General features: G+C 31.4%; 1 protein-coding gene across 4 annotated transcripts in view; it reads left to right on the top strand.

Moving 5' to 3' along the window:
• The window catches only part of LOC124362530 (transmembrane protein 41B), a 32,630-nt gene extending 14,077 nt beyond the window's left edge, over window positions 1-18,553 (top strand). For all 4 annotated transcript variants that reach the window (XM_046817117.1, XM_046817118.1, XM_046817115.1 and 1 more), the window contains exons 3-7: window positions 2,259-2,387; window positions 3,218-3,416; window positions 4,674-4,812; window positions 9,555-9,724; window positions 13,241-18,553. In XM_046817117.1, the coding sequence (XP_046673073.1) occupies window positions 2,259-2,387; window positions 3,218-3,416; window positions 4,674-4,812; window positions 9,555-9,724 (637 nt within the window). In that variant the 3' untranslated portion in view covers window positions 13,241-18,553. The remainder of the gene's footprint in view (window positions 1-2,258; window positions 2,388-3,217; window positions 3,417-4,673; window positions 4,813-9,554; window positions 9,725-13,240) is intronic.
• The last annotated feature ends 8,092 nt before the right edge of the window (window positions 18,554-26,645 follow it).

The following is a 26,645-nucleotide window of genomic DNA, read 5'->3' as shown; positions in this document are numbered from 1 at the left end:
GGGTAATGAGCCCCATTCTAAACTTGAATATACTGATCAAGTATTAAATTAATGTTGTTTAACTGCTGCTTAATAATCAGCTGATTGTTGCATTTAACTGATGAGATTACTAGCATTTATTTGATGTCATTTGGTACACTCATAAAATTAGAAATATTAATAATAAAGATAATCAATTAGTTAAATTTATACTACTTAAATTTTAGCTGATTATCACATTCAAAAGGTGAAATTACTAGATCATTGTTGTTAATTCATTATATTTAGTATAGAGTCTCATTTATAACAAGAAAAAGGAATAATAAAATTGTGTAAACTAGTAAATTTTATATCTAATAGTTGGCAAATAAAACAAAATTTAAAGATCAATCTAGCAAAACAACATGTACGGAATCCAAACAAGTTTTATAATGAGTACATAAAACTACAACAATGAGCTAGTAATCTCATCTTTTATATTCATCAATCAGCTGTCAATGGACATCCTGTTATTACAACTGCATGAAAACAAATTTTCCTCCCAACCCAAGTATTTTTTATTTTATTTTAGAAAAAAAAGTAAGGTATTGGCTTCCTTTTTATAGTCATGTTCTGTTATTAAGATGGGCCACTGTACTCTAAGGGGTCTGAACAAAATACAAAGGAGAGACAGAGTCTCTGCTATTTCTATTTCAGACCTAGAGACCAATGCCTTAAATCATGCAGGCTCTGGCTCTTCCTTACTTTTGACTAATTTTAACCTTCAAGTAGCTACTACTTACTTTTTCAATAATTAACGATTTATCTGTCTGCTGTGGATGTTCTGATTCCCTTAATTCTATTCAGTACTAGATAAGGAAATATTGTATCACTAATGTAATTGAACTGTAACCAATTGGATACAGTTAAATTTGCTGCCAACTGATGAAAATGGGAGGTGAAATATTCTCTAATATATTAGCTGTAACATATTTTGTTAATATGATAAATCGTTAGTGTAACTCAATGTTGGTCAATGTTTCACTGAAAGTTACTGTACTTTGCCCTTCTATTCCATTGTTAACTGATAGGCCAAATAATGAAGTGTGTGTGTTTTAAGTAAATACCATGTTGAAATTCTGCTGATAGTGCTGTGGTCAGTATTCCTCGTTTGCACAATGTGTACCTAAATATGTTAAAAATCTACATATGTCATCATGGCAACAATTGATAGTATTTACATCTGTTTATATATATTTTTAATGCTGAGCCATCAATTGAAATTCCTGATGACTGTGTAATATGTGCTGTTTTTTTTTGTTTTCTTAGTGATGAAGGTCTGAGAAATCAGTGTCAGATTTTTAAAGTGTATGGAGAAAACATTAATTGTGATAAAATGATATGCAAATGGTAAGAGCATTCAGAGATGGGCGAAAGAATGTTTATTGCAAGGAATGGAATGGACGACCCTCGGTGATCACTGATGATTTGGTGCAGAAAGTGAACGAAAAGTTAAAATAACAAACACTTCATGATTTATTCATTATTAAAGGAGTTTCCTCAAGTTTTAAAAAGTGTTCTGTATGGCAAAAATGTTACGAAGCATTTAAACTATCGAAAATGGCATTGTTTCGTTACATGACAATGCCCATCCACATAGGGACAAAACTCAACATCTCATATTCCAACACAAATATTGGCGGGAAACAATTTGATCATTCTCCACACAGCCAATTTAGTACCCAGTGACCACCTAATGTTTTTGAAACTTAAGAATTATCTTGGAATCATCAAGTATATGGTTGCAACGGTTGTTAAATTGCGTAGAATGTGTGTAGCAAAAATTGATGTTTTTACTTATATCTTGGGTAATCCTATGGATGTCAAGGAGCGGCAAATTATTATCTGAAAATGTTGAGATATTGGAGTAAAAAGATAAACTAAGTTGTACTATTAAAATTTGTTATATTTGCAGTAACTTATCATAGTTTTGCTCATATAATGTAGGTTTCACTACATTTTAAAGTTTTGATTGAGATTATTTTTGATTTTGGATGGGGTTTGGTTTACATCAAAGCCATTTAACATTGGATAGTAGGTGTCAAACAAAATCAGATTTAATAATACTCTAAGACTCTTGTGGTACAGTTGTCTTTGTAACAAATAAGAAACCACAAAGTAACAGTAGGACTGTTTCTGCTCCACTCTTTCTTTATGTGAGTCTTTTTTAATGTTCTACATAGTTTTGATGTGTATAACAGAATATTATAGATATAATATATACTTACTGTTGTGTTCAGTGAGGAGAAGAAACACATAAAGCTGCCATGGGACGTAGAAGAGGCCAAGGAGTTGGGACGGGTTCTGGAGAAACACAAAGACCGCAACTACTATGAAGTCTTGGCTGCTGTCGTAGTCACCTACATATTGTATCCTAGTCACACAATCATTGGTTTCTATTCTTTTTGATTTTTTGAATCGTATTGTTTAATTTATTCTCATGTTACCACGACACATCTTTACCGCTACTGGGCTGAATTAATTTGAACGCTGTACCACAGGAGAACACTAATTCACATTTGTTAATATTAAACAATCTTGTTTGAACAAAAATATTAACAACTCGTACATCCTTCTAAAACTTATTTCATTCTGAGTGATGTGTTGGTATTAATACAATTATTATTACACCTCAAGATTAAAGCAAGGGAAATAATAATTTGTATTTTCACAGAAACATTTGTACCTTATTTATATTTAAAAACTGATAATTAAAATAATATGTTAACCCTAATTTAAGAAATGTATCTATACTCCTTTTCTTGTTGATTCTATCAAAAAAGATGAATATATATATACATCCTCCAACACTGTTATTGGAGTAATGTACAAACATTTTTTTTACTTCACTTCTAGGTAGCATAGTGCAAATACCGTTCAGTGAACACAGAAAATATGACTGTGAGTAGAATTAAATTATTTTATAAGAAGTAAAAAGAAACTTTAATATGATGGCAGCACAATGCAGAGAGCGATGGTAAAGGTGATGAAATATTAGTGCCAGGTTCCCTAAGAAGGCGATTGGCCAGCAGATGGCGTAAATGCTTAACATTGAGTAAATCAATTGATTTTTAATTTATATCCACGTAAGACAATTTAACACTCACTACTGAGCGGCATAGTGTTTATTGTACACACATCCTACAATGGTAGTGTAGTTGAAATTTATACTCCCATGTTATCCTTAACTGTGGAGCAGCTTGCAGACATTTGCCATTCCAGGATCAATCTCTTTGTCGATCCTGTCAGGGTTCTTGTTCCCTTTCCCTCTTGCACTGGGCCTGGTTTGCTTCTGCTCAGCAACTGGAGCGAGCTTCTGCTACTTACTGTCCCACCTGGCTGGCCGTCGTCTCGTCTACAAGTACTTCCCTGACCGTGCCATTCGCTACTCTCTCATGGTAAGAGTCATCCTCTCAGCCCTCTCTACATTATGTTGATTGTTCTTATTCATTTCTCAAACATCTATTTGGCTAGGTCTTACAGGATAAAGTAGTGTTTGATATTTAAATTACTTTTATATATTTTGGATAGTTTTAAAAACCATAAAACTAAATTATTTGCTTGTATTAAAATTTTAAATCAATAGAACTTTAAAAACTATATAATCGTGTTCTAAAAAAATCATAAAAGGAAGAAATAATTGGATGTTAAAAGATTAAATTATAGAATATTAAAGAATAAATAATAAAGTACATGGAAACAAGTTTGTTCAAATTGAGTAATACAAGTACAAAAAGTTGAATTCTCAAAAATTGGAAGATAGTCTTATTTAGCTAAAAAATATTTACTCAGCAGTATTTACAAACCAGTTGATAGCATGACTAGTTTTAATTAGTAAAAAAAAACTAGTCTAGATATTAGTCTAACTTTTTATGTTATCTCTGCTGTCATCTAGACCATGATCTCTATTATCTTGAAAATTATCTGCTTCAATATAGATTTGTATCAATGCAACTTAAAATGAAAACAATAGTCTTTGAGTACTTAAGCCTTAAGTTCAACTGTTCAGCTGTTCTGTAATGGATGGGACAAGCAGATGACTTTTTGGTGAAAAATATATACTATAGCAAATATTTTCTTTGGTGAGCCTAAAAATTAAGGTTATGTAATTGCATACCAAATTGCATGAAGCATTACTAAATATTGTATGCTGTACTTAATTAAAGTGACTGTAATGGACGTGACAATAACATAAAAGTTGTCCCAGTAATACTAGCATTATTGCATAGGTTGTCGAACTCCCATAAAATTAAAGTATAACTTAGAAAAGTTTCAATAGCCGATTAAAAAAGAGATCAAAACAAATATTTGCATTACAAAATTTGTCGTTTACACATTTGTTATAGTTGATTTTAAACTATATATTTGGAATAGACATAAATAATTCAAAGAAGGGTTTATTATATTTTTTGAAAAAAACAACATTTTTTGAAATTTCTATAAGTTGTAATGATGAGCTATTTTTTAGGATTGAACAAAACCTTGATGATGTGAAACCATTTTTTTTATTTTAAAGGGTAAAATATTACAAGTTTAAAATGATTATAATAATTTTGACACAAGTTTAAAATGATTATAATAATTTTGACAGACTTTGTATTTTGTAATGAATGAACCATATATATTTATTTCAACGTTGTATTTTAACTTGACAGGTGAAAAAGCACAGACATAATATATTCAACTACATCTTGTTCCTGAGAATCACTCCCTTTCTGCCCAATTGGTTCATCAATATCGCTGCTCCCTTAGTGAACGTTCCCATAGCTCCGTTTTGGCTCGGGACTTTTATAGGTAGGTCTTCTATTAATAACTTGTAACCCTTTGCTCCACAACCACAAACAATAGTACTTATTTAGTCACTCAACACGTGAGAGCTTATAGAGTTAGTGATAATATTTAATTGATCTATAATAATTTGTACATGTAATAAAAATGCTTTTACTTAGTGAAATAAGTTCCAAGTGTGGATTCTTTTTTTAAGTATTTAACCATTGAAAAATAATAATTTAGTACATATTAGTTCCATATTGTGTCATCTTCTATGCCAAAAATATAATTGGATGAACTTAATAATTTAAAGTTATGCAGTAGACTGATCAGCTAATAAAGAAATACATTTCTGCTCTGTGTGTAAAAAACTTGCTTGAGGAATGGACAGAGATGATGGCAGAAGTCGTGTGTGTGTGTGTGTGTCACAAGTGGTTATTTTTCAATCATTTTATTTTTGAGGATAAAGAGTTTGATTCGATCATAGTGTTACATTTCTAGAAATTTAAATACCAGCCAGTTGATATAAAATAGTGAGGGGGAGGAGTAGAGGCAGCTGGGTGGTGGAGAAACAATTGTCTTTATAAAGATGTGACACTTTTTTTGTCAGTTGTTTTGCTAGTTATTTCACTGTAATAACAGTAAGTACCAATATTGTTCATTTAATTTTTTAATGTAAGCTATTTTTTATAGCTACTCAACTTTAGTGGTTGAGGAGGGATAACGTAGGTTGCTAACGGGAATAGGTTTGAAATTATTGTACAAGTTAATGATTCATTCAGAAAATAATATGGTTTAATTAATTTTTAAAATATACGTAACTTTTGCAGCTTTTTTACTCAGACATTTGAAAGAACATTTTTTTAATTATTTTTCAACACTACGATTTACTTTCTGTATCTAGGTATAAGCTTTTCTCAAAATCCATTGTCTGAGCATGTAACCAATTGTTGATGACAATGTTTTCATCTCTTATCAGTCACAATTTTATTTACTACAGTTACTGATATTTGCAAAAAATGCTGTCAATAAACTGGTTGTGAATCTTTGATTTTCCCTAACCTTATGAAAGTATTTTCAAAGAGGTCATCAGTAACCACAGACTGTCAGCCACTTCGCTTTTCATTATGAATATTTCATATTACATTCAGGCTAGTTACATCGGGAATTCCAGGAAAATCGGTAATTCCAGGAAAATGGAATTATGCTTGAATAGTTTTTGTCAGGAAAAATGGGAATCATGCTTGAATTTTATAAAATAATGGAAATGGAAAGGTGCTTCAATTTGTTGTATCTATTTATCTTATACACTATCACAATACTATCTAGAAAACTTCATAGTTATAGAAAATAAGGAAATATTTTGATTTCATTAATAAAATTTGACTAGAATTCATATATTTATTGTTTATGTTGTTTTATATGAGCATGTGTATTCATGGATAACAGCTGATCGGGAGTATTGATGGCCAAAACGTCCTATAGCTGAGTTAAAAAAAATCTTACTTTGCTTACAATTACTGTTGTGTTAGCATTCTATATGATTTATTAGTGAACTCACTTGCCATCTCTTGACTTTTGGTCTTTCTCTTTAACCCTCTAAGTGGCAAGCGCCGTCTGAGACATATGATTCACGCCGCCGCGAAGTGGTAAGCGCCGTCACAGCCATCGCTTCACATTTAAGGCCGTTGCTCCGCAACCGTCCATTATTTTTAGGCCTAGTTTGAACTATCGTATTCTCCATGAAATTTCCTATACATATCATACAGTATAGTGTGTATTCATGTTACTAATGTTTGCTAGCTTAAATGATTCCGACGGTTTTCGTATGACCTGGCGGCAGACGAGAGAACAGCTGTCTACTCGTCTTGTCACTGTTTTGTTTGGCGACTTTGCGTACTGTTATTGTCAGTATATTATTGTTTATCGCGTTGTTCGTGTTACCGGTAAATGTTTAGGTTATTCGTTCGTCATGGAAAATGTTGGGGTACTTTGGGATTATACCGACTACACCAGTATGAGCAACACAAACAAATAAATTTATAGAAAAAAAAAAACATTATAGAACGAAAAAGCAACTCTTCAATTACAAACTTACAATGATTATTATTTGTTAATGGGTTTCCTGTGACGCCCAGAAAGCAGCAATATCAAGGATGAGTGAGTCTAGTGGATTTCCGCCTTCAGCAGCAACTGCCGACCGCAACGCATATTTTAGATGTAGACAACTAGTCATGATCTTGTAAAAAACGAATGGCCCCCTCTTCGCTCCTGGGTAAATCCCAAATTCTCATAGTGTCACCCATCACCAATCTATGACACACACAGTAAAACACGGAAGTACAACAAAGCGACAGACACTTCGGCACGAAAAGTACAAGAATGCGGCGCACAAGCTGAACGGGCGGCGAGAATCTGTAGTCATGTTATCTACTAGATCGTTCGACTTTGACCTCTCTGTCTGAGGATGGGGAGAGGTTTGCGATAAGACAATTCCTGTTTTATATTTACGAAATATACTGTGTGACAAACTAAGCCACTATTATACTATTATAGGCCCTACACTACTGGGAGGAAAAGACACCTTCCTCCTACCCTTCTAGTGACTCGGGAGTAAAAAAAACCAGTTTATACATAGATTTAGTTTTTCCCATCTAACTTTTTTGTTCTTGTAAATAGAAAAAAATGTATATGAAGTAATTTGTTTAGAATAAAATTGTGTATATTCTGTGAATTTGACATTATTTTGTAGCTCCAGTAGTTTCAAAGTGACGGACAGTAGAACTTAAAAATTATTTTTTCTAAAAACATTTTTTTACACATCTACAATGATATTAATCTGAAAATAATGGTAAGGCACCAAATATTATATTTATTCTTATTCTATAGTTCATAAGGAAAACAAAAATATATAATGTTGCTAGGTTATCACTTAGATAATATTTTCTAAAAATAAGTTTAACGATCACGGCAATTTACCCAAAAACGGCCTGCCACTGAGACCACAAATGACCGCCACTTATAGGGTTAAATACCCGCAATAACAGAGTAATATTCAAAAACTTAATGATTTGATGTGTTATCATCCATTTCTCAAGTAGGCTAGACATAAAAAGATTGTATACTGCATAAAATGTATTATTAAATTTTAAAATGTGTGGAACTAATTTAACAAACCCATATTTCATTCACATGATATTATTAGTAAAATCATTGTGCTTGTACAATTGCCATTGTGCTGGATGATCTGTTCCGGAGCCAGTAAAATAATTCACATCAGTATGCTTGCAAATTTTACAGGAATTTGGGAGAAACTTTGATTAATGTATTTTGTTTACGATTTCAGTAACCACCCTGATATTATACTCCATGAAATAATAAGCACAATTTTTTAACTGTAGTACAGTCATGTTTGAACACAAAACACAATTCACAATTAATTTGCATCAGTTGCAATTTCTTTGCTTAAAGAAATCTAATGACACTACGTACTTCTCAGTCTATGGGAGAGTTGATTGCAATGGCTATTGTGAATACTAGTGTTGAGCACTTACGAGGTGTGTTTTTTAAGTAAAGTCCGTTTTTTGTAGACACTAGTAGTTCATGTGCGTACCCAACGAGCGGTATGTATATTGGCATGCCTCAAGAGCCACTATGCTCAGTTTCAGCTCTGTAGCTAACGTGTATGGTTCTGTTCTGCACTTACAAATTTTTAAGACTATCAACTCGCCCGCCGCATGTGAACTTCGCTCAGTGATTCGGTTTTTGTCATCAAGGAACCTGTCTAATGCAAAAATTCATCAACAGATTTTCGAAGTGTACGGTGATACTGTTATGAGTAAAAGCAAAGTGTGTGAGTGGGTATGACAATTCAAAGATGCCCTTGACAATGTTCATGATGGGGACTGCTTCGGTTGCCCTTCTTTGGTTACAGATGATTTGGTGGCTTCAATTGAAACGAGGATTGGTGAGAGCAGGCGCTTCCACATAACAGGTCTCTCAAACGAATTTCCTGACATGTCGAGATCAATGCTTTACAACATTGTTTCTGTCTCTTACAATACATAAAGTTTAGGAAACTGTGCTCCCCTTGGGTCCTGAAATTCCTAACAGAGGACCACAAAAATCAAAGATTTGAGTGTGTGATGAATTTCTTGACTCATTATCACAAAGAAGGTGGCTTCCTTTTCCATTCACACGGCTCATCACACCCACGATTTACTGAACAGTTTTGGCTGAAAAGTTTTTGACTACCCATCCACAGTCTTGATTTTGCGCCGAGTGATTACTATGTGTTCCTCCACTTCAAATAACACCTCAATGGCAACCGTTACAATGATGACGACAACATAAAAACAGCAGTGAACTCTTTTGTTATTGGAGCAGGCGGCAAGTTTTTATGAAGAGGGTATTTAAAATTGGTTGAGTGGTATGATTAGTATTTGAACAAACTTGGTAACTATGTTGAAAAATTGAGTGAAGGATGTACTTTCAGAAAATAAATTTATTTTTTTGAAATAACCTTTCGTGTACTTATGTTTAAAGGGACCTGACTTAAAAAACACGCCTTTTAAAATAGCGTAGAGATCTTCACTGAGACAGTGCTGGTGTACACTGAATATATAGTACCGTTTAGGTCTCGCCACTACCCGCATCCATTTGCCAATCATATGCCTCGGAAACTTGTTTTTGAACGATCCTCGAATATCTATATATACCTTTTAAATTTTGTTAGTTCACCTACAATATTATTCTGTACTATTTAGGTGTGGCTCCTCCTTCGTTTGTGGCTATCCAGGCAGGCCAGACTCTTCAGCAGCTGACATCTATGTCCAGCACATGGTCTTGGACTTCTGTCACTCTGCTGGGACTCTTCTCTATCCTGTCTCTGGTGCCTGTCTTGCTGCGAGAGCGATTGCGTACCAAGTTTGACTAGGTGAGGCTTTATGATGATTTAAATTCAGTATTAAAAAATTGCACATAAGCTTTATTCTCATTCCTGTTTAATAACTTTAATTTGCACTTTTGTTCAATGAACTGTAGGATGTTGTTTATATCTGCACACTTGGCGAACAAATAAATCTCATTCTACTTTAAAAAGTTAGCAACAACATATGTATACAATTTTTTTGGTTTGAGTAAGGGATGTACTAGATGACTACATAAAAATTTGTTAAGAATTTGACTAATTCCCACATCTTTCAGTTATTCCTTGGATCAAAAATACAATCCAAGTGAACCAATAAGCCGTTTTTCCTAATTCAGTTTTAGAGATGATTGGGATTTAAGATGATATAGTCCAGCTAAACTTTTCTTTGAGATTAACACACATCCATTTCAGAAAGGAATTTTTATTTAACCTTTGCTTAAATTAAATACAACAAAATACTTCTTGACTGAAACAATTCAGTTGCTCTTTCTCAGCAGAATAGATTCACATTTGTTTAAATTTGAACAATTCCTTTTAGATGTAGTACATTGTTGTATGTTGTTGTTTATTTTATTTAGTCCTGTATAACGGGTAGCATTATAAAAATTATGAGACTTAGAAGAATTAAGTAAATAATAATAATTTTTGTGTTTTCTTTTGTGTTTATTTTTATATTACCAGGTGAAGTAGACCATCCATGGGGTATTTATATCTGTGGCTATAGTTTACTTTTTAAAACTTTTTCTTTCTCATTTCCCTATGTCACAGAATCTAATGAAACTAATTTTTATGTTCTGAAATATACAAAATAACCCAATAAGTATGCTTTTTGAGAATTGAAACATTTAAACATCAATTTAAAAGTCTGTTTACGCTGTAAATTTTGGTGCAAAAAAAGTCAGTTACCTTTAACTGTATGTACAGATGCACCAAAATGTTTTAAAATAGGTCCTTAAAATTTTATATGATGTTAGCATAAGTAAGCATGGGACAATGCCTGATTTTTTCAAGTTTATCATGGAGCTACTTTTTTAAGTGAAAGTTTGATAGGGGCACTTTTATTTTAAAAGCTTGAAGAATGCCTAAAAAAATCTATAACTCAAAATTCTGAAAAAGTGGAGCACAATAAATTGTATGTCAAATAAAAGGTCCTTTTAAAAGGAACATATTTTTATTTGAACTTTATATAACAGTAAAAGATAACTGTTTAAAATGTCAGCCAAAACATAATTATGTATATTGGATGCATTGAATCCGGAATACTATACATTTAATCAGCTGTGAAGAAGTGTTGCCAGCTTTAGGTAGCTGTAGTTATAATATAGAAATATGTAAGTATGTCTGTTCTCTTGCATTTTTTTGTCAACTGCTCTTACCAGATCATCGGTGATGATCATCGGCGGACCGTTCCGATTCTCATCATGTACATTTGTTCGACTGCCATTGAACATTCTAACCCACTTTCTCAATATTCCTTCACTTATCACGTCTTCCTCGTAAACATCTCAAAGTTGACAGTAAATTTCAGCCAGTTTCACATTCCTTGCGTTCAAAAATCTTATTACAGAATGAATCTCACAATCATCGGGATCACTAGTTGTCTTAAACATTTTGAACGTTCAGAGAAAACTGAAAACACAACATAGAACAACTAAAATGGCGTGAGTTGATAGCCATTGAACAAGGACGGCTATTGTGCATGTGCGGAGTACCGAATAGCAGCGCTATGGTGGCAGTAGAATGAACTGTACTTACTTTCTGAACACACCTCGTAAATGCATTAGAAAATGTTTTTATTTCATTCAATTTAAAAAATAGTTTATAAAATTTCATAAACCGACATACAAATTATGTTTTGTGATACAATTTTTAAACAGTAAGAGATAGAAGCAGACATATATTTCTTCTGGTATTTTAACCTGCTGAAGTTTAACAGTGTAATTTCAAAATTAAAATTTCTTATTTTAGACGCTTAAGCTAACTTTGTTGTAAAATATTTGCAAATGGGTTCTTTTTTGTTAATTGGTATCAGTGAGCTCTATAAATCAGATCTGAATAGAATTAATTCAGTTAATGTATTTCTATTTCTGCCTCAGATTTTTTAATTTGAAGGATACGCAAGTCCTTTGACAGTTAAAGTAAAAAAAAAACTCTAATGTTGCATTTGCCTTTGTGATGGGAATAGTGAAGGAAACAGGATTTTTACGGACATTTGCCTAATCTCGACTGATGGTTCATTGATTGGTTGGTCTGCCAATTTAATGTATGAAGCCTTGATTAATTTCCTTTTAAAGAAATGAGGTTCCAATTCATACAATGGTCTTTGAATAAACTGCATATCATTGTTGGACCAAATTGTTGGCCTTGAGTTGTCTATTCTGAAAAATGAACCAAAAGTATCAAACTAAATTAGATATTTTTAATAAACCAATGTGGACTCATGGTGTGGTTTTAAGAAGTTCATCTAGTATGAACCAATAATAAAAAAGCTCACTCCTGTTCCCTCCTTTTATTGCCGCCATCTTGTTTCTGCCATGACAATTGCCATTTACTATTGGCCTCTGGTCATAGGTGGTTAATCGGCCAATGCAGACCTATTGTGACCTGAATTCTGTAGGTCAGTTTTAATAATTAGTGTTGTGTTTTGTTTTTTATTAAGTGGATGTTTCAGAATTAGTGAAGTTGACACACAATATGATAGTTGTGATTCCTGACATATCCATGTCACAATGCTCTGGTATAATTTGTTTATTTTAACTTAGTTTATATTAATTTTTTATGTTAGTTACATTAGATTGACTGAAGAATAGATTAGATTGCAGATCTCGAAATGTAATGTTAGTGATTTATTATATCACTGAACAATGGCAAATATCCAGAAAAATCCTGCTTCCTTCACAATCCTTCCATTGACAAAAACAAACTTCAAACAGCACCAAACAGGAATAGTGTTTATAAACAGATTCTGGAACAATGATATTAGCTGAGGTAGAACACACAATATGTTCACAACATTCCTGGACCAGAGTGTTAATACTGTAGTACTTTGAGCAGTCTAGTGATAGCTTTCCAAGTATTTGAGTAAAAAGTTTGATGTCAATTTTTATCAGTGGGAAAAGGTGAACAGAACCATAGAGACATCAATTGAATTTTGTTGTTGTTGTTTTGTTACCAATTATGTATTATTATTTACTTATACCTCTTTAATCAATTTATAAATTAAATGTTGTACATGCAATGAAGTCTAGGCAATGATAACAATAGTTATTAATGTATCCTAAATTATAGAATTAAGCAATACCAGAGCTAAGAGTCCTCCACCAATTAACTCATGGAATAATTACAACATATAAGTTATAACAATATTAAAAACTTTTTATTGACTGGCAACAATCTGCGATTGGTAACTTTGTCATCGAGTAACTTTTGTTTGAGTGGCTCCACTCAGGATAGTCTAGCTCAAGTTTATTTGCAAAACTGTAATGACCAAACTCTGACATGAAGTGTAACTGTGTTTGACAGGAAGAGTACCAGCTAGATGACTGGCAACAATCTGCGGTCGGCAGCTGTGTCATCGAGCGCCTTGTATTTGTGCGGCTCGATGCTACTCAGGAGATTCTTTTGCTCAAGATCAAGAAACACTCGTTACTAATTCACCGCGAGGACACTGTATCAGAGATCCTCACATAAACTCTCTTTTCTTATCTTCTTGAAGTATAACTGTGATATTTTTATTCCTTTTTTTCTAAATGCAAAGTCATGATTTATTTCAGTTATGTTTATTATTATCTTATGTTTGACATAAACATTATTAAAAGATAATATTCAGAAATGAATGTATATTGTCCTTTCTTGTTGAGATTGTTTACAAATTTACTTTTGCTTCCAAATTCCACATTAATTGGTATAGAAAAATCCAAAGTTAGCACATTTGTTTACTAACTACAATTGGAATTAAATATATAAATTAATTCTAAATAGAAAGTTTTAAAATGTGACTTACGATACTAAATAGAAAATAAACTATTGCACAGTATCAATAATGTCACTAATTACCTCATTTCATTCCGTACAAAGTCACAACAATCTAAATTAGAACTCAATTGTGTGGAAGTAAAATAAAATTCAAAATTAAACATTTAATTATATATACAATATATTATATAGTGATTTATATCATATAACAATATATAGATATTTATATATATATATAAATCAGAATTGAGGTATACATTTTATGGAGATAGAAAACAGGAAAATCCATAGTACAATAGTGATTTATATCATATATATATATATATATATATATATATATTATGGAGATATAAAACAGGAAATATATATATATATATATATATATATATATATATATATATATATGTTTAATTAATTTCAACCATAAGCAAAATATAATGTTTTATAACTGATTTTACTATGGATTTTCCTGTTTCTATCACCATAAAATGTATACCTCAATCCTTACACAATATAGAAATATAAATGAATCTCATTTAATCAAAGTTGTTAAAATAAGCTTTGATTTAAGTTCCACTTACTATTGAGTAAACTAAATTCTGTATATTGAGACTAAGTTCTTAACTGCACTAAATCCACGCACATAAATGTCCATAATCATATTGCTGCTTCGTCTAGTGTTTTCAAAAAGTCTAGGTTGTTTTTCTTTAGAATTTGGTTGGTGATATAAGAATTTGTTAAATAATATCCTTGACTGTATGTGCAATTCTCATAAACATTTTGTACAGTAAGCTGTAACAAGTTCAATCACACCCTTTTGATTTGCTGTGTGTTGTACAAATGTGTACTCATTTCATAAATACATAGTTTTCTCGCATTAAATGTAATTATTGTATTTCCTTGATAAAATTCATTGAGTTATGTAAAAATCAAATATTAATGTGATCTAGAGTTAGAGGAAGTTTTAATACCCACAACTGCCAGTTAGAAAAATTTGACTCCAGAACAACGAAGCTTTGGATAAACTGAGACAAGAAGCTGAATGGCAAACGTATTAATGAAAAGTTCGGGCTAAAAATGCTTTTGGGGAAAACTCACAAATTTCTCGAAAATTCTTTTAATTAATTGTTAGTTTATTTATTAATTTAAATTATGAATGAACATTTTTAATGTTAAGAATTTAACTATACAGATCTGGAGTTTACTTTTTTTACTGTTCATCAAAACAAGTTTCTATTCATTCATGTAATTTTAACATAAATAAATCATGACTTTATAGTGACGTTTATAACATTGTTCTGTGATGTTCGTGTTAAGTTGACCAGTGAGTCTTATCTCAGCAAATGACCACCAATGAGAAAGAATGGACCTTCAATCGCACATCGAATTAAATCAATATATTTGTCTTCAGTAGACACTTTTCATTTAGAAACTAGTGCATTAGGAATTAATCATTTCCAATTTAAACTTTCCTAGCATTTCACTAGTGCTTGTAGTAAATAATTACAGTTGTTTCAATAATTTATTCTTTGAAGATTAATCATTTTCGATTTTAGTTTTCACCTAGAATTTGTCACTTTATGTATTTATTAAATTTGTGTTGTCAATGTGTCTATATTTTATGTTCTTGTATTAGTTTTTCTTGTAGTTATTGGGTATTAAACATATTTATATAAGATTAAATTTATAAAAGAAAAATGTACAGTTCTAAGATATTTAAAATAGACAAATGTAAGGTTCTATGAAAAATGTCAGTTTAACCCAACCCCTTAACGGCTTATGTCAAAAATGAACAAAAAAGTGCTTATTTTTATTACATATTTTAAGTTATTGGTCAATTTTAATTTTTAAAATACAGTACAATTCTTTTGTTAGCCAAAATTTGCCTAGAAACACTTTTTACTATTTTTGATAATTTCACATAACGCCAGTTTAACCAATTAATAGCTTATAAAAAATGACAAAAGTTTTAAAAAGTGCTTATTTTTTATTACATAATTTAAGTTATTGGTCATTTTAAATTTTTTTAAATAAAATATTATTATTTTGCTAGCCAAAATTTCTCAGGAAACATTTTTTTCTGTTTTTTGATAAACTTGACATAGATCTTTTAACAATAAACATCAAGGTACAACACTACTTTTTCACTCATCATATTCTTTTTTTACACACACTTGTTTATGAATGATGGTTTTAGTAGGTTTTTGGGTATGGGAAAACTTGAAGTAAAGAGCCGCACAAAACCACATCGGAATTGATGCAATGGTAACACAATTCTCGGCACAAATTATGCTTCAAGCAAACTACAATCTCAATGTAGAGCAATCACCATGCCCACATCTCTAACGGCAAAATACTGCATTACGTACTGTTATTTATTTTGCTGTTTTACCGCTAGTTGTGGATCTAAATAAAACTGGTCGTGATATGAAGAATTAATTCATCAGTCATAAGTGAGTGACAAATTAACTTGGTGTTAGCCTTTGAGGGGTTAAAAATGTATATCTCAAAAATAAAATTTAATGTTGTTTAATAATTTTTATACATTGAAAATCATGTTGAAAACAAATGTCAGCTATCGAAGCAGATTCGACAATGTTGTATTGTTTTCAGTTTTAAGGTATTTAAAATTACCTTGGTATGATGTATAAAAATAGCTCCTAATTTTATTTAGTTGTGTCTGTATTTCAATGTCCGTAAAACAATTAAAGAACTATGTCTTTGTCATTTAAAGAAAATAATTTAATTGATTCGGGCATCTAAATTAGAATATTATAGATAAAATCATTTAATGATCAAATTGAGTATTTAATAAGTATACCACAATAAACAAATGTTTTTGAATTTTCAAACGAAAGTTTGGAAATTTCCATTCTTTCCTAGGAATTGCTGTTGATATGTTGTATGTTAGTAGGCTATTAATTTGCCTTATCAGGTTAGTGCACAGATTCTTTCCAAACATTCTTTGTCTTTCTGTTCTCAAACTATGTTTTATGTCGTTTTTCATGAAGAGCAGTGCTGCCCCGACTTTTGCCAGGAACAAATTGTAGGATTTTCCAATTATTTGTATCATATACTTAACGATACCCTAAGGTTAATGCTGCTTTTCATATCATAATATGATAAAATTCAGCAATAAATCCAGTGATAATGGTAAACGGTATTTATTTGCTTTTATTGTGTAACATCTGGATTTGTATTATGGTTTGTTGCACGATTTAGTAATATAAGTGTGTATATTTTAAGTGAAATATTAATTTTACAAAGTAAGCTTGTGTTTATAATGTTTTGAATATGCAACTAAAATAATTAACCAATTAAAAACACTGGTACATTTTTAATCACATAGTATTTTTAATCACTTCTCTATTTATCATGAAATAATATTATCCTCAGGTTTAGTAACGTTATAAAATGTTACAATGTATTTCAAAGTTTGACCTAATTGGTAAGACATTAGTTTAAAAAATGAAATATTAAACTTATTATTAATATTTAAATGAGCGTGTGATTAAAAAAATATAAATTTAAGATAATTTGCATCAATATTAAAGTTAATTACAGGTTGTATCTAATGGTTTACTTAAATTTATAAAATATGATATAGCAAATATGAAACTAGTGTTCTCATTCAACTATCAGTGTTTGTAATTTCTGACCATTTTCCAGATGTAACATTTTAATGTTATTTTTGCATGAATTATTTCTGAATCAATTAATTCTACAGAGTCTCCTATTATACTTATACAAAAAAGTTACTTAGTATTGAAAAGAAAGTTTCTCTATGAATTAACAACCAAGAGCTTGTCAAGATTATTTTTACTTTTATTCAAACTACAAAATTCTGACATGGTGCTATCACATTCTGTTCTTGAAAACTTTTAACTGTAAACATACAGTATTTTTATACATAATTTTAATGCATTAATAGAACATTCTAGTTAGCTTTGGGAAAGAATTTTATTGTTTGGTAATATTTCTGAATAAAATCGGATAAATACTTCTCAGAAATAAAGAATACCCGTTTATAAGATATATTTGGTGTTAGTGTGAAAATTAATCTGTAATTTGTTTGACTTAGGTGCCTTAGTGTGCCAAACTCTAATAAGTTTCCTATAGTTATAATTATAAGAACATGTGCTTTCATTTTATCTAATAAAATACTAGTAATACTGCATATTAAGTTTTAGTCAATATTGACTTCATGGTATTGTACAACACTGTATATTCTAAATATAGTCAAAATTAAGTGAAAACTAGATTTGCCTGCATGCATTTTTTTAAAGGAACAGTATTCATTAAATGATAACCGTTGAAAAAATCAATAATGTTGTTTATGAGAACACAGCCAGAATATAATACTTGGATTAATCACAATATTTATTCAGAGATTCAATAGAGTTGTAGGTAACAACACTCTTTAAATACTAGTATTTAGTCACTATTTTTCTACATAGTTGAATCAATAGGTTTATCCTTACACTTAGTGCCTAATTTCAGTAAGGACCAACTTTACCATATGTAATTTTTTTTTTAATTTAGATGAATTAGTGTAGAAGTGTTCAAGTTTTGTGTGCAATGTGATTTCCTTAAGTATAGGTATAATGCAGTGTAGTTTTGTTGGATTTGGTGCTATGTATTGATTCTTGGTTAATATGAAAAATACGTTTTGATCAAGCTGAGTGAAGATAAAGAAATGATAAAGAGATCAACCAAAGAAAGTCTGGTCCAAGCAAAACAATATTGAACATTCCAGTATCATGTTTGAGTATTTGAAGTAGTGTGTTATGTACATAGTTCATGTGTTAAGGTGTTGTGTAGTATAAATTTGTAAAATAAACTTGTTGGGTTTGGAAATAATTTGGTTTATTATTATTAAAGTTATTTTATATATCCTATGTACCTTGTATTTTTTAAATTTAATACATTAAAGAATAAGGAATGTCCGAGCAGCTTTATGGTAAATGGTATTTTTCAATGACTGAAAAATGGTATTTTGGAGATTTGTCATTGTTATGTTGAATATTAGAGATGGCAGTTATTGTTGAGCTAACAGGTCCTTGAGAAACAAATATTTCAAATCAACACCTGTTCAAGCGAATAAGTATGAGTCTCTCTGTTCAACTTGTTTGACAAAATGGTTTAAAGTGTCATTTTCACTCAGTGAGAGATCTTCCAGTGTACTCTTTCCTGAAGGAGTTGGAATTCAAGAAAAAGAGGTACATCTCTAAGGCTTCATTGGAGGCATATTGTATTTGTGGGGTAGAAGAAGATCTAGCCCTTGGGGTGAGAGGAGAGTTGTGGTCATATAAAAGTACTTTAACACTCCATAATGGATATTACGTCCTGGACCACTCTCTCTTCATTGGTGGACTCTCTGCATTAAGGGGTGATTCCACTGTTTTAGACAGAAGTCATGAACAGTGTTACAGAAAATGTTCAGCTATGAGCGGGATAAGTAGGGAGGCAGGCGCAACACGAGGAGGGGTGAGAAGGACTGACCTGACCAGCCATACGATATTCAGTCTTATTGTGTTCATTCTGTGGCTCCATCAATAACTTACTAATCTGGTTATTTATAGCCACACCTCATAAATAATGTAGGCAGAACAACACTACAAAACAATATAACATTTATTATTTGTATCAGAAAGACATATCTACATTTTGGTATAGCAAACATTTAAATTACAAATTTGTCAAAATTATAAATATTTAGTATTAGTCAACTGTTCTTAAAATGATATAGTTATTCAAACAATATACTAATACGTGTTTGTTAAAGTGAAGCTCAACATATTTACGACTTATTTTCACTTAAAAAACTGTCTTAAAAACTGAATTATTCAAACAAATTTTACACTAAAAAAAACATGATGGTCAAAAGTTTGTTCTTATTTTCCCCCCAGCATCTAAACTATATTGTCTATTACATCTGCACTGCTAGCAGTTGCCTGCCACTTTGCACGCAATTTAATTTAGTAGTTGGTGCACATGTATGACCTGTACTGGTTCGAGTGAATTATATATCCGAAGCCAATGTTTGCCTTGTGGTCACGATCAAGAAAATATGTCAAAACGTTTACAGTTATGGCCATTGTAATTTACTTGTTCTCAGTATGATTTAACCATATTTGATTTTGGCTTGTTTCCCAATCAAGAAAATTTATATCACAGATCAGAGAAGCCCACTTCTGGTAAAAGTGAACTAAGATGAGTTTTGTATCAGTCTTTAAATTTATAGTAAAAGTTAGGAAGTAACACCGTATCTTAGATCTAATACTTACTATTTTGTAAAAATGTACAGTTAAACTATTTTAACAATGACACTGTGTTTGCTTCTTTATAAACTGAAAAATATTTTATTATTTTAAGAGCTGGAATTGGTACATTAGTTCAAAAGCACAGCCCAGCAAACTTTCATCTAGCATTGTTCTTGCCGACTGCTTCAAAGGGAATCTTCGGTGTCAAATTCTGACTATCATATGTTTTAGGACATTTTCTAAGGTAGATGAGTACTTACCCAACTGCTGAAATCTAAAACGTCTTTAAGAATAATGCTTATTACTACCATTATTAGAAATTACTAAATTAGAACGTACTCACTATAGATGTAAACAAATTGAAAATAATTAAATGTTTACACAGAACAGTTGATTGCATTAGACTTGCTCATTATTAATATTTCCTAACTTTACAGATCCAGATGGGATTGTCCACTAATTTAAAGACCAGTGAGGCGTAGCCCAGAATGATTTTCAAAATAAGAATAGGCCTTTACTCATCCCAAGCACCGTAAGAATGTCCATGTAAAGTTTTAGTACAATCAGTTGAATAGTACATGAAAGCAAAACAAACAAACAAAGGCACTTTCACATTTATAATATTATTAGGTTATGAAATATTTTCTGCATACATTAGTATCTAGAGAACAACACTAAAATAGCATATTAACTGGAATGTTAAACAAGTAAAATATTGTCTTGCAAGAGCGCTTAGAAGGAGACAGAGACCGAATCGACCCTCTGCCCGCTTAAACAAGCTCATGCAGTGACGTAGGTCATTGGGCCAACGCCTGGTGGTGTAATATTTTGAACTTTGTAGGATTCATTTCATTTAGGTACGTTGGCCCAACAACCTACTTAATTTATTATTGCTTAATATTCATGGTTAAATTACACCACTGATCTTTGGCCCAACGGACCTATACCAGTACCAAAAACTATAAGGTTCTAAGGGCCAACATTTTGTACTTTGTACAATTTATAGAAAACAAACAAATAGGGTCTTTGGGACAACAAGCCAGTGGAGTAATCGAACCTCTATGTCTTAATAAAGTGGGTCTTTGGGCCAACGATCAGTGGAGTAATCGAACCGTTCCCGTAGGAGACACATAAATTTGTGTCATCTTACATTACAGATCTGACGTCTTTAAATATTTTATACAATTATGGTTTATGTTGATGATGGAGCTTATATTGGTTACTGTTAACTTAATTACATTTAAACACATAAACCAATATTTCAAACTTTCAAAAAAGGTCTGACGAAGATAGCCTTGCTATCGAAAGGCCTCACAAAAATAAAAGTTTTAAATATTGGTTTATGTGTTTAAATGTAATTAAAAATTATGGTTTAGTAAAAAGAATTGAAGACCAAACTAGAGTTGAATTGTATAATAGTAGATGGGTATGCATATGTTTGGTCCATATTAATATTAGGCTAGATAAACCTAGTTTGGAAGGTAATTATACATCTTTTACGGTTAAAGATAAAATTGTTGACAACTTTTGGACAGTAAGGTAATTAAGTTGAATGTTAAAGATATTACATCAAGTGTTTAGAAGTTATAGATACAAACAAAGTAAATGCAGGTATACAATGTTGTAATTGGTGGCGTTTACTAGACATTCAAGACCCAGTAGATATTTATAAATTTATTGTTGAATCCTTTGAAAAATTATACAGTCAATCGAAAAAACTGTCAAAATTAAGGGGGTAATATCACAAAATTTTGGTACAATGCAGAAATAAAAAAATACAGAACATAAAATTTACATTTAGAAGCATTTAAAAAGCGATTAATATAATTTAGAGCTAAAGGAAATATTTCGAAGTGCAAGAAACAGACTAAATTTTAAGATTATAGGTAAAGTAAAAATATTTTTTAAATTTTTTTTTTTTAGAATAGTAGAGAACACAAAAGAAACTTGAAATATATTCAACCAATTTCTCTCTAAATAAATAAGTCAAGTATTTTAGATAAAATCAAAACAAATTTTCAAATTAAAGAAGTACAAGCCATAGCAGAAGTGTTTGAAGACAGTTTTAAAACACCAGTAGAAGATATTAGTACAGATGTGGTAGGGGAATCGTTTGATTTTACAAAATCATAAAAACCGGGAATTCGTATTTAATAGAAAAACAAATGAGTATTAAATTGTTTAAATGTAATGATATTTTGAATTATAGGTCAGTAAGTAAACTTAATAGTAACCCTTCTGGGGGATAAATATTACTGTTTTCATTATAATGATCTGTAAAACTGTTTCGTATAACTAAACTCACGAAAAAATCCTTGTTACAACAATAAGGTAGCCTTCAAAACTAAAACAGGCAAATATTGTTTACCGAACCACCACCGCGCCACGCGCCGACGCCAATCAAGTGTATTCGCAGACCGCAGTGTGTGCGGCGTTATTTAAAGTTGTGACTTGAATATATTCCGCCACTATCTATTTATTGTTCCCTTCTTAGTTCCTTCTCAGTAAATATTGGATATTGGTCACTCGTTAAGTTTATTGCTACTCGAAAGTGGTGATTTAATTAGTGTGACTGTGGCGGCGTTTCAAGAGTTTTAACTATGCTACTTTCAACAAACGATTTACATAATATATTGACCCGATTTTCTAAAACCTTAAAATATTAAAGCAATGTCTAAAAACCTAGTGTGTGGAGTACAGAAAGCAGGAGGAAAAGGAAAAAATCAGAAAATCGTTTGTTTGGTTGTTTTTAATCTGATGTATCTACAAGTAAAAACAATATGAAATTTTCTGTTTTGTTAGTGAGTGTACTGGAAGTGAAATAAATTCCAACCTACCTGCCATAGAGACTGAAAATGAAAAACCCACACCGACCCTACCTGAACTCACAAATAACGAGTTAGAAGTGAGTCTAGACATTAAGATAAATAAAAATAGTCATACTTGTATCTCAAACATTAATCAAAACAATTATTTTGGAATTGGTACTAATGAAATTGACCAAAAGTCTGCAAAATATTGAGCTTGTTTAAAACTGACATTGAGCTCTACAGTAAAGACGGAGTGTCTATCTTACAAGACGAAGATAAAGCTTTTGTTTTGAGTTCAGAACCATGTAGGCCCGAAGGACTCTTTCCTAAAGACCCAATAAGCAAAAGATCTTTTAGCAGTAATTTTTATTACAAAATTGCCAAAACAAGACAACACTAGAAAGGTTTTGGCTTTGTTATTCACCTTTATTAAATGGAGTTTACTGTGAACCTCGTTGGTTGTTTGCTGACAGAGCCGATCCTAACTTTAATGATGCTTGGTATAGTGATAAACTAGAGTTGTGCAAAAAATTAAAGATAATTCATGTTTAGATTACAGTACCGTGAAAGATAGTCTTGATGCAAAGTCACTTATCCAAAAATATGTATCTAAATGGTGTTACATTTTTAAAAGACTTTCGGATGTTTTAATAACTATAACCACTTGTAACATAGCGTTCATAGGGCATCGTAATGAAAATATTCAAACAGTAGATACTAAATTAGGAACCGTTTTGAACATTATTGATTTGTTGTCTATAGTTACTACCCTCTTCTAAAACGTCATTTGGAAAAGGATCATAGCAAATTTAAGTATTTATCTCCTACAACCCAAGACGAAATAATCACGTTTGCGTCACACATGTTTTTAATGAAATTATAAGTGAAATACAAGCAGTTCATTTTTTTCTCTCTTATATTAGACACAGATCAACTGGCATTGGTAATAAGACATGTTGTGTCAGTTCACAACAACAAAAAACTTGAAATTCAAGAATCAATCTTAGGGTTCATCGCTCTGACAGGCTAAAATTATTACAAAATAACTAACGACGTTTGCAACTTTTTAGAAGGAAACTACATTGCAATTCAAAAGTGTAGAGGCCGGGGTAACGACGGGACAGCCGTAATGAGTGGCAAATACTGTGGAATCCAACCTATAATAAAACAAAAATCATTCAATACCAATTACGTACATTATGCCTAGCATTATTTAAATTTGGTACTCAAATATTCAGTTACTAACATAACAGAAATGATTGTATTTTAGGATTTGATCAATCAAATATATTTGTTTTTCAGCGAAAGTCTGCCGGAATGGCAAGTTTTAAGAGAACAATCTATGGAATTGTGGGGGCCTATAGTCTGGAAGACACTCAAAAGATTATACCCGACTAGTAGGTTATCTAGAAATGATTGTGTGTTGGCCATAAAGAGTAACTTTGTTTCTATTTTAAGTTGTTTGACGAATATTATTCTCGTTTCCTCAATGAGTAGAGAAGTTGTAGAGGCACATGACTCAAATAGTAAATGACTAAGGTATGTATTAAGGTTTTAGAAATAATTAATATAACGTCGGAAAGAGGAGGTATTTCCTGCCGAAGCAACAATCCTTTTTGAGAAGAGTTTAGATAAACTCAAAAAAGAAGGAAACGAGTTCGAATGTGTTGTTCGAATATTGAGTCTTCTCTACCGACTAAGAGATTTAAAAAAGTAAAAAGCGTTTTCGACGAACAGACCAGCGATGCTGAATTTTCTGCCCCTTAACACAAATTTAAAGTAAATGTATTTTACAGGAGCTTGAACATAGGTATTGTTCAAATTACCAGACTTTTTGACAGCATGGTCAATGTTAAAGATCATTTCACCTTTTTATCCCCGAAGTACCTCACAGAACAAAGTGACGATGAACTAATTTTTCAGCTAAGAAGTTTTGTGAAAAGTATGAAGAGGGTGCTTCACATGCTCTAGAGACACAGCGTGCCCCAGAAATATTGTTTCCAGTGACATACAAAACAGAGGAATGAAAAAGGCCCAAGGAGTTAGCCTCAATTGTTTTGGTAGAAAACATTACTCTATCAAGCAGCCTTCTTGACATCTGTACAGCCATGATGATGTTCCTGACTCTCCCAGTTACGTCAGTGCCAGCTGAAAGGTTCGTAATTACTAAAATGTCTTAAAAACTTCTAAATTTTTTAAAACAAGCGTTTGTCATGTAATTGCATTACAAATTTGTGAAGGTTAAATTAAGCGTAACAAATCTCATATTGGTTTTAATTTTGGAAATATCAAGCTAGTTTACAAGAATGTGTTTAACCCTTTTTTATTTTTTATTTTTTCAGGTAATTTCAAAGCTCAAATTCATCAAGACATATTTGAGAAACACGATGACCAGCCCCAGGCTGAGTACTTTAGGATATTTGAGCATAAAGCATCAACGGGCTCGTAGTATCGAATTGAACAAGTTTTCTGAAAATATTTCAATTACAAGTAAAGAACAGGTTTTAAATAGATGTAAAAAACCATCACATACTTGAATATTATTTATATTATCTATTGATTTCCTGTGTCGTATGTTTTCTGACTAAGATAATGCATAAATAAATCTAGGGGTTACAATTGTACAAAATATACCGTGTATTTGCACAACTTCGAAGCATATATACATAATTTACCCCGATGAGGAAGTAGGCTATATGTAGAAAGATAAGAGTAAGTTGGAAGTGATGGCGTTGTTTGAGGGGGGGGGGTACTGGGCAAACAGGAAGGGCGTATTTCACCACGCTGCAGGGGGGCGCCCTGTCTAGTTACGCCACTGAAAATGGCCTATCTAAGGCCCATTTGTAAAAATAAAAAATAGTAAGGAGGTTTCCTGTTATAGGTCAGCTCTATTTCGGCAATGATAAAAAAATTAGAACACTATGTTTGTGAGCAGCTTCAAAACAATCTTGCTAAACATAACATAATTAATCCAGCTCAATTCGGATTAATTAAGAAATTTCGGTTAAGGAAGACATTGAAACTCTAATGAATTTATATAAACTCTAAAATAGATGATAGGGCAGTGGCTAGGGCAGTGGCTACAGAACTGTCAACAGCTACCTAGTTAATTATAAAACAATGATTCAGAAGTTGAAGGATATTGAGATAAGAAATAAAATTGTTAAAGTTATTTTCAAATTACTTTGAAGGCAGAAAACTAGCAGTAGTCATAGGGCAGAACATTATTAGTAGTTATACTAAAAATAGTGATCGTATACAGGAAAGCATAATATGCACATGATCTAGCTAGTATGAAATTTAATAGCTCAATCATGAAATATGTAGATGATAATATTCTTTACATGACTCATAAATATTTGTCTGTATGCAATAGATGTATGCAGGAAGTTTAAAATTTAGTTTAATTTACCTCTTTAATAATAAAATTGTAAAAAAACTAATGGAGAAAAACTAAAGCAATTATATTTACAAACCCAAGCGTTGTAATATTTGTAGAGAACTATTATTAAATTGTCATAAAATTGAATGTTTAATAGGTAAAAACCAATGTCAATGCCAACAATTTGTTTTTAATAACAGTCTGAAACATCTTGGTTTAAATTTGGACTATAATATGAAGTTTATTTGATTGAGTCACTAATAAACTGAGATATATTTTATTTATATGTCAGAAAATACTTTCAGATTTTTCAGTTTCAACAAAAAGAATTATTTAATTTTCTTTGGTGCAAAGTTACGATTATTTTATAATAATGGTTTTGAAAACGAATTTCCACTCTATCAAATATAAAATGTTTAATTATATTTCTAATAATTTTATAGTTTTTTCACACCAAACTACGACTCATTTTTTCCATTTGCAAATGAAGACAATTT

The sequence above is a fragment of the Homalodisca vitripennis genome, chromosome 5, assembly GCF_021130785.1.
Source record: "Homalodisca vitripennis isolate AUS2020 chromosome 5, UT_GWSS_2.1, whole genome shotgun sequence".
NCBI lineage: Eukaryota > Metazoa > Arthropoda > Insecta > Hemiptera > Cicadellidae > Homalodisca > Homalodisca vitripennis.
This window is presented reverse-complemented; position numbering and strand designations above follow the sequence as displayed.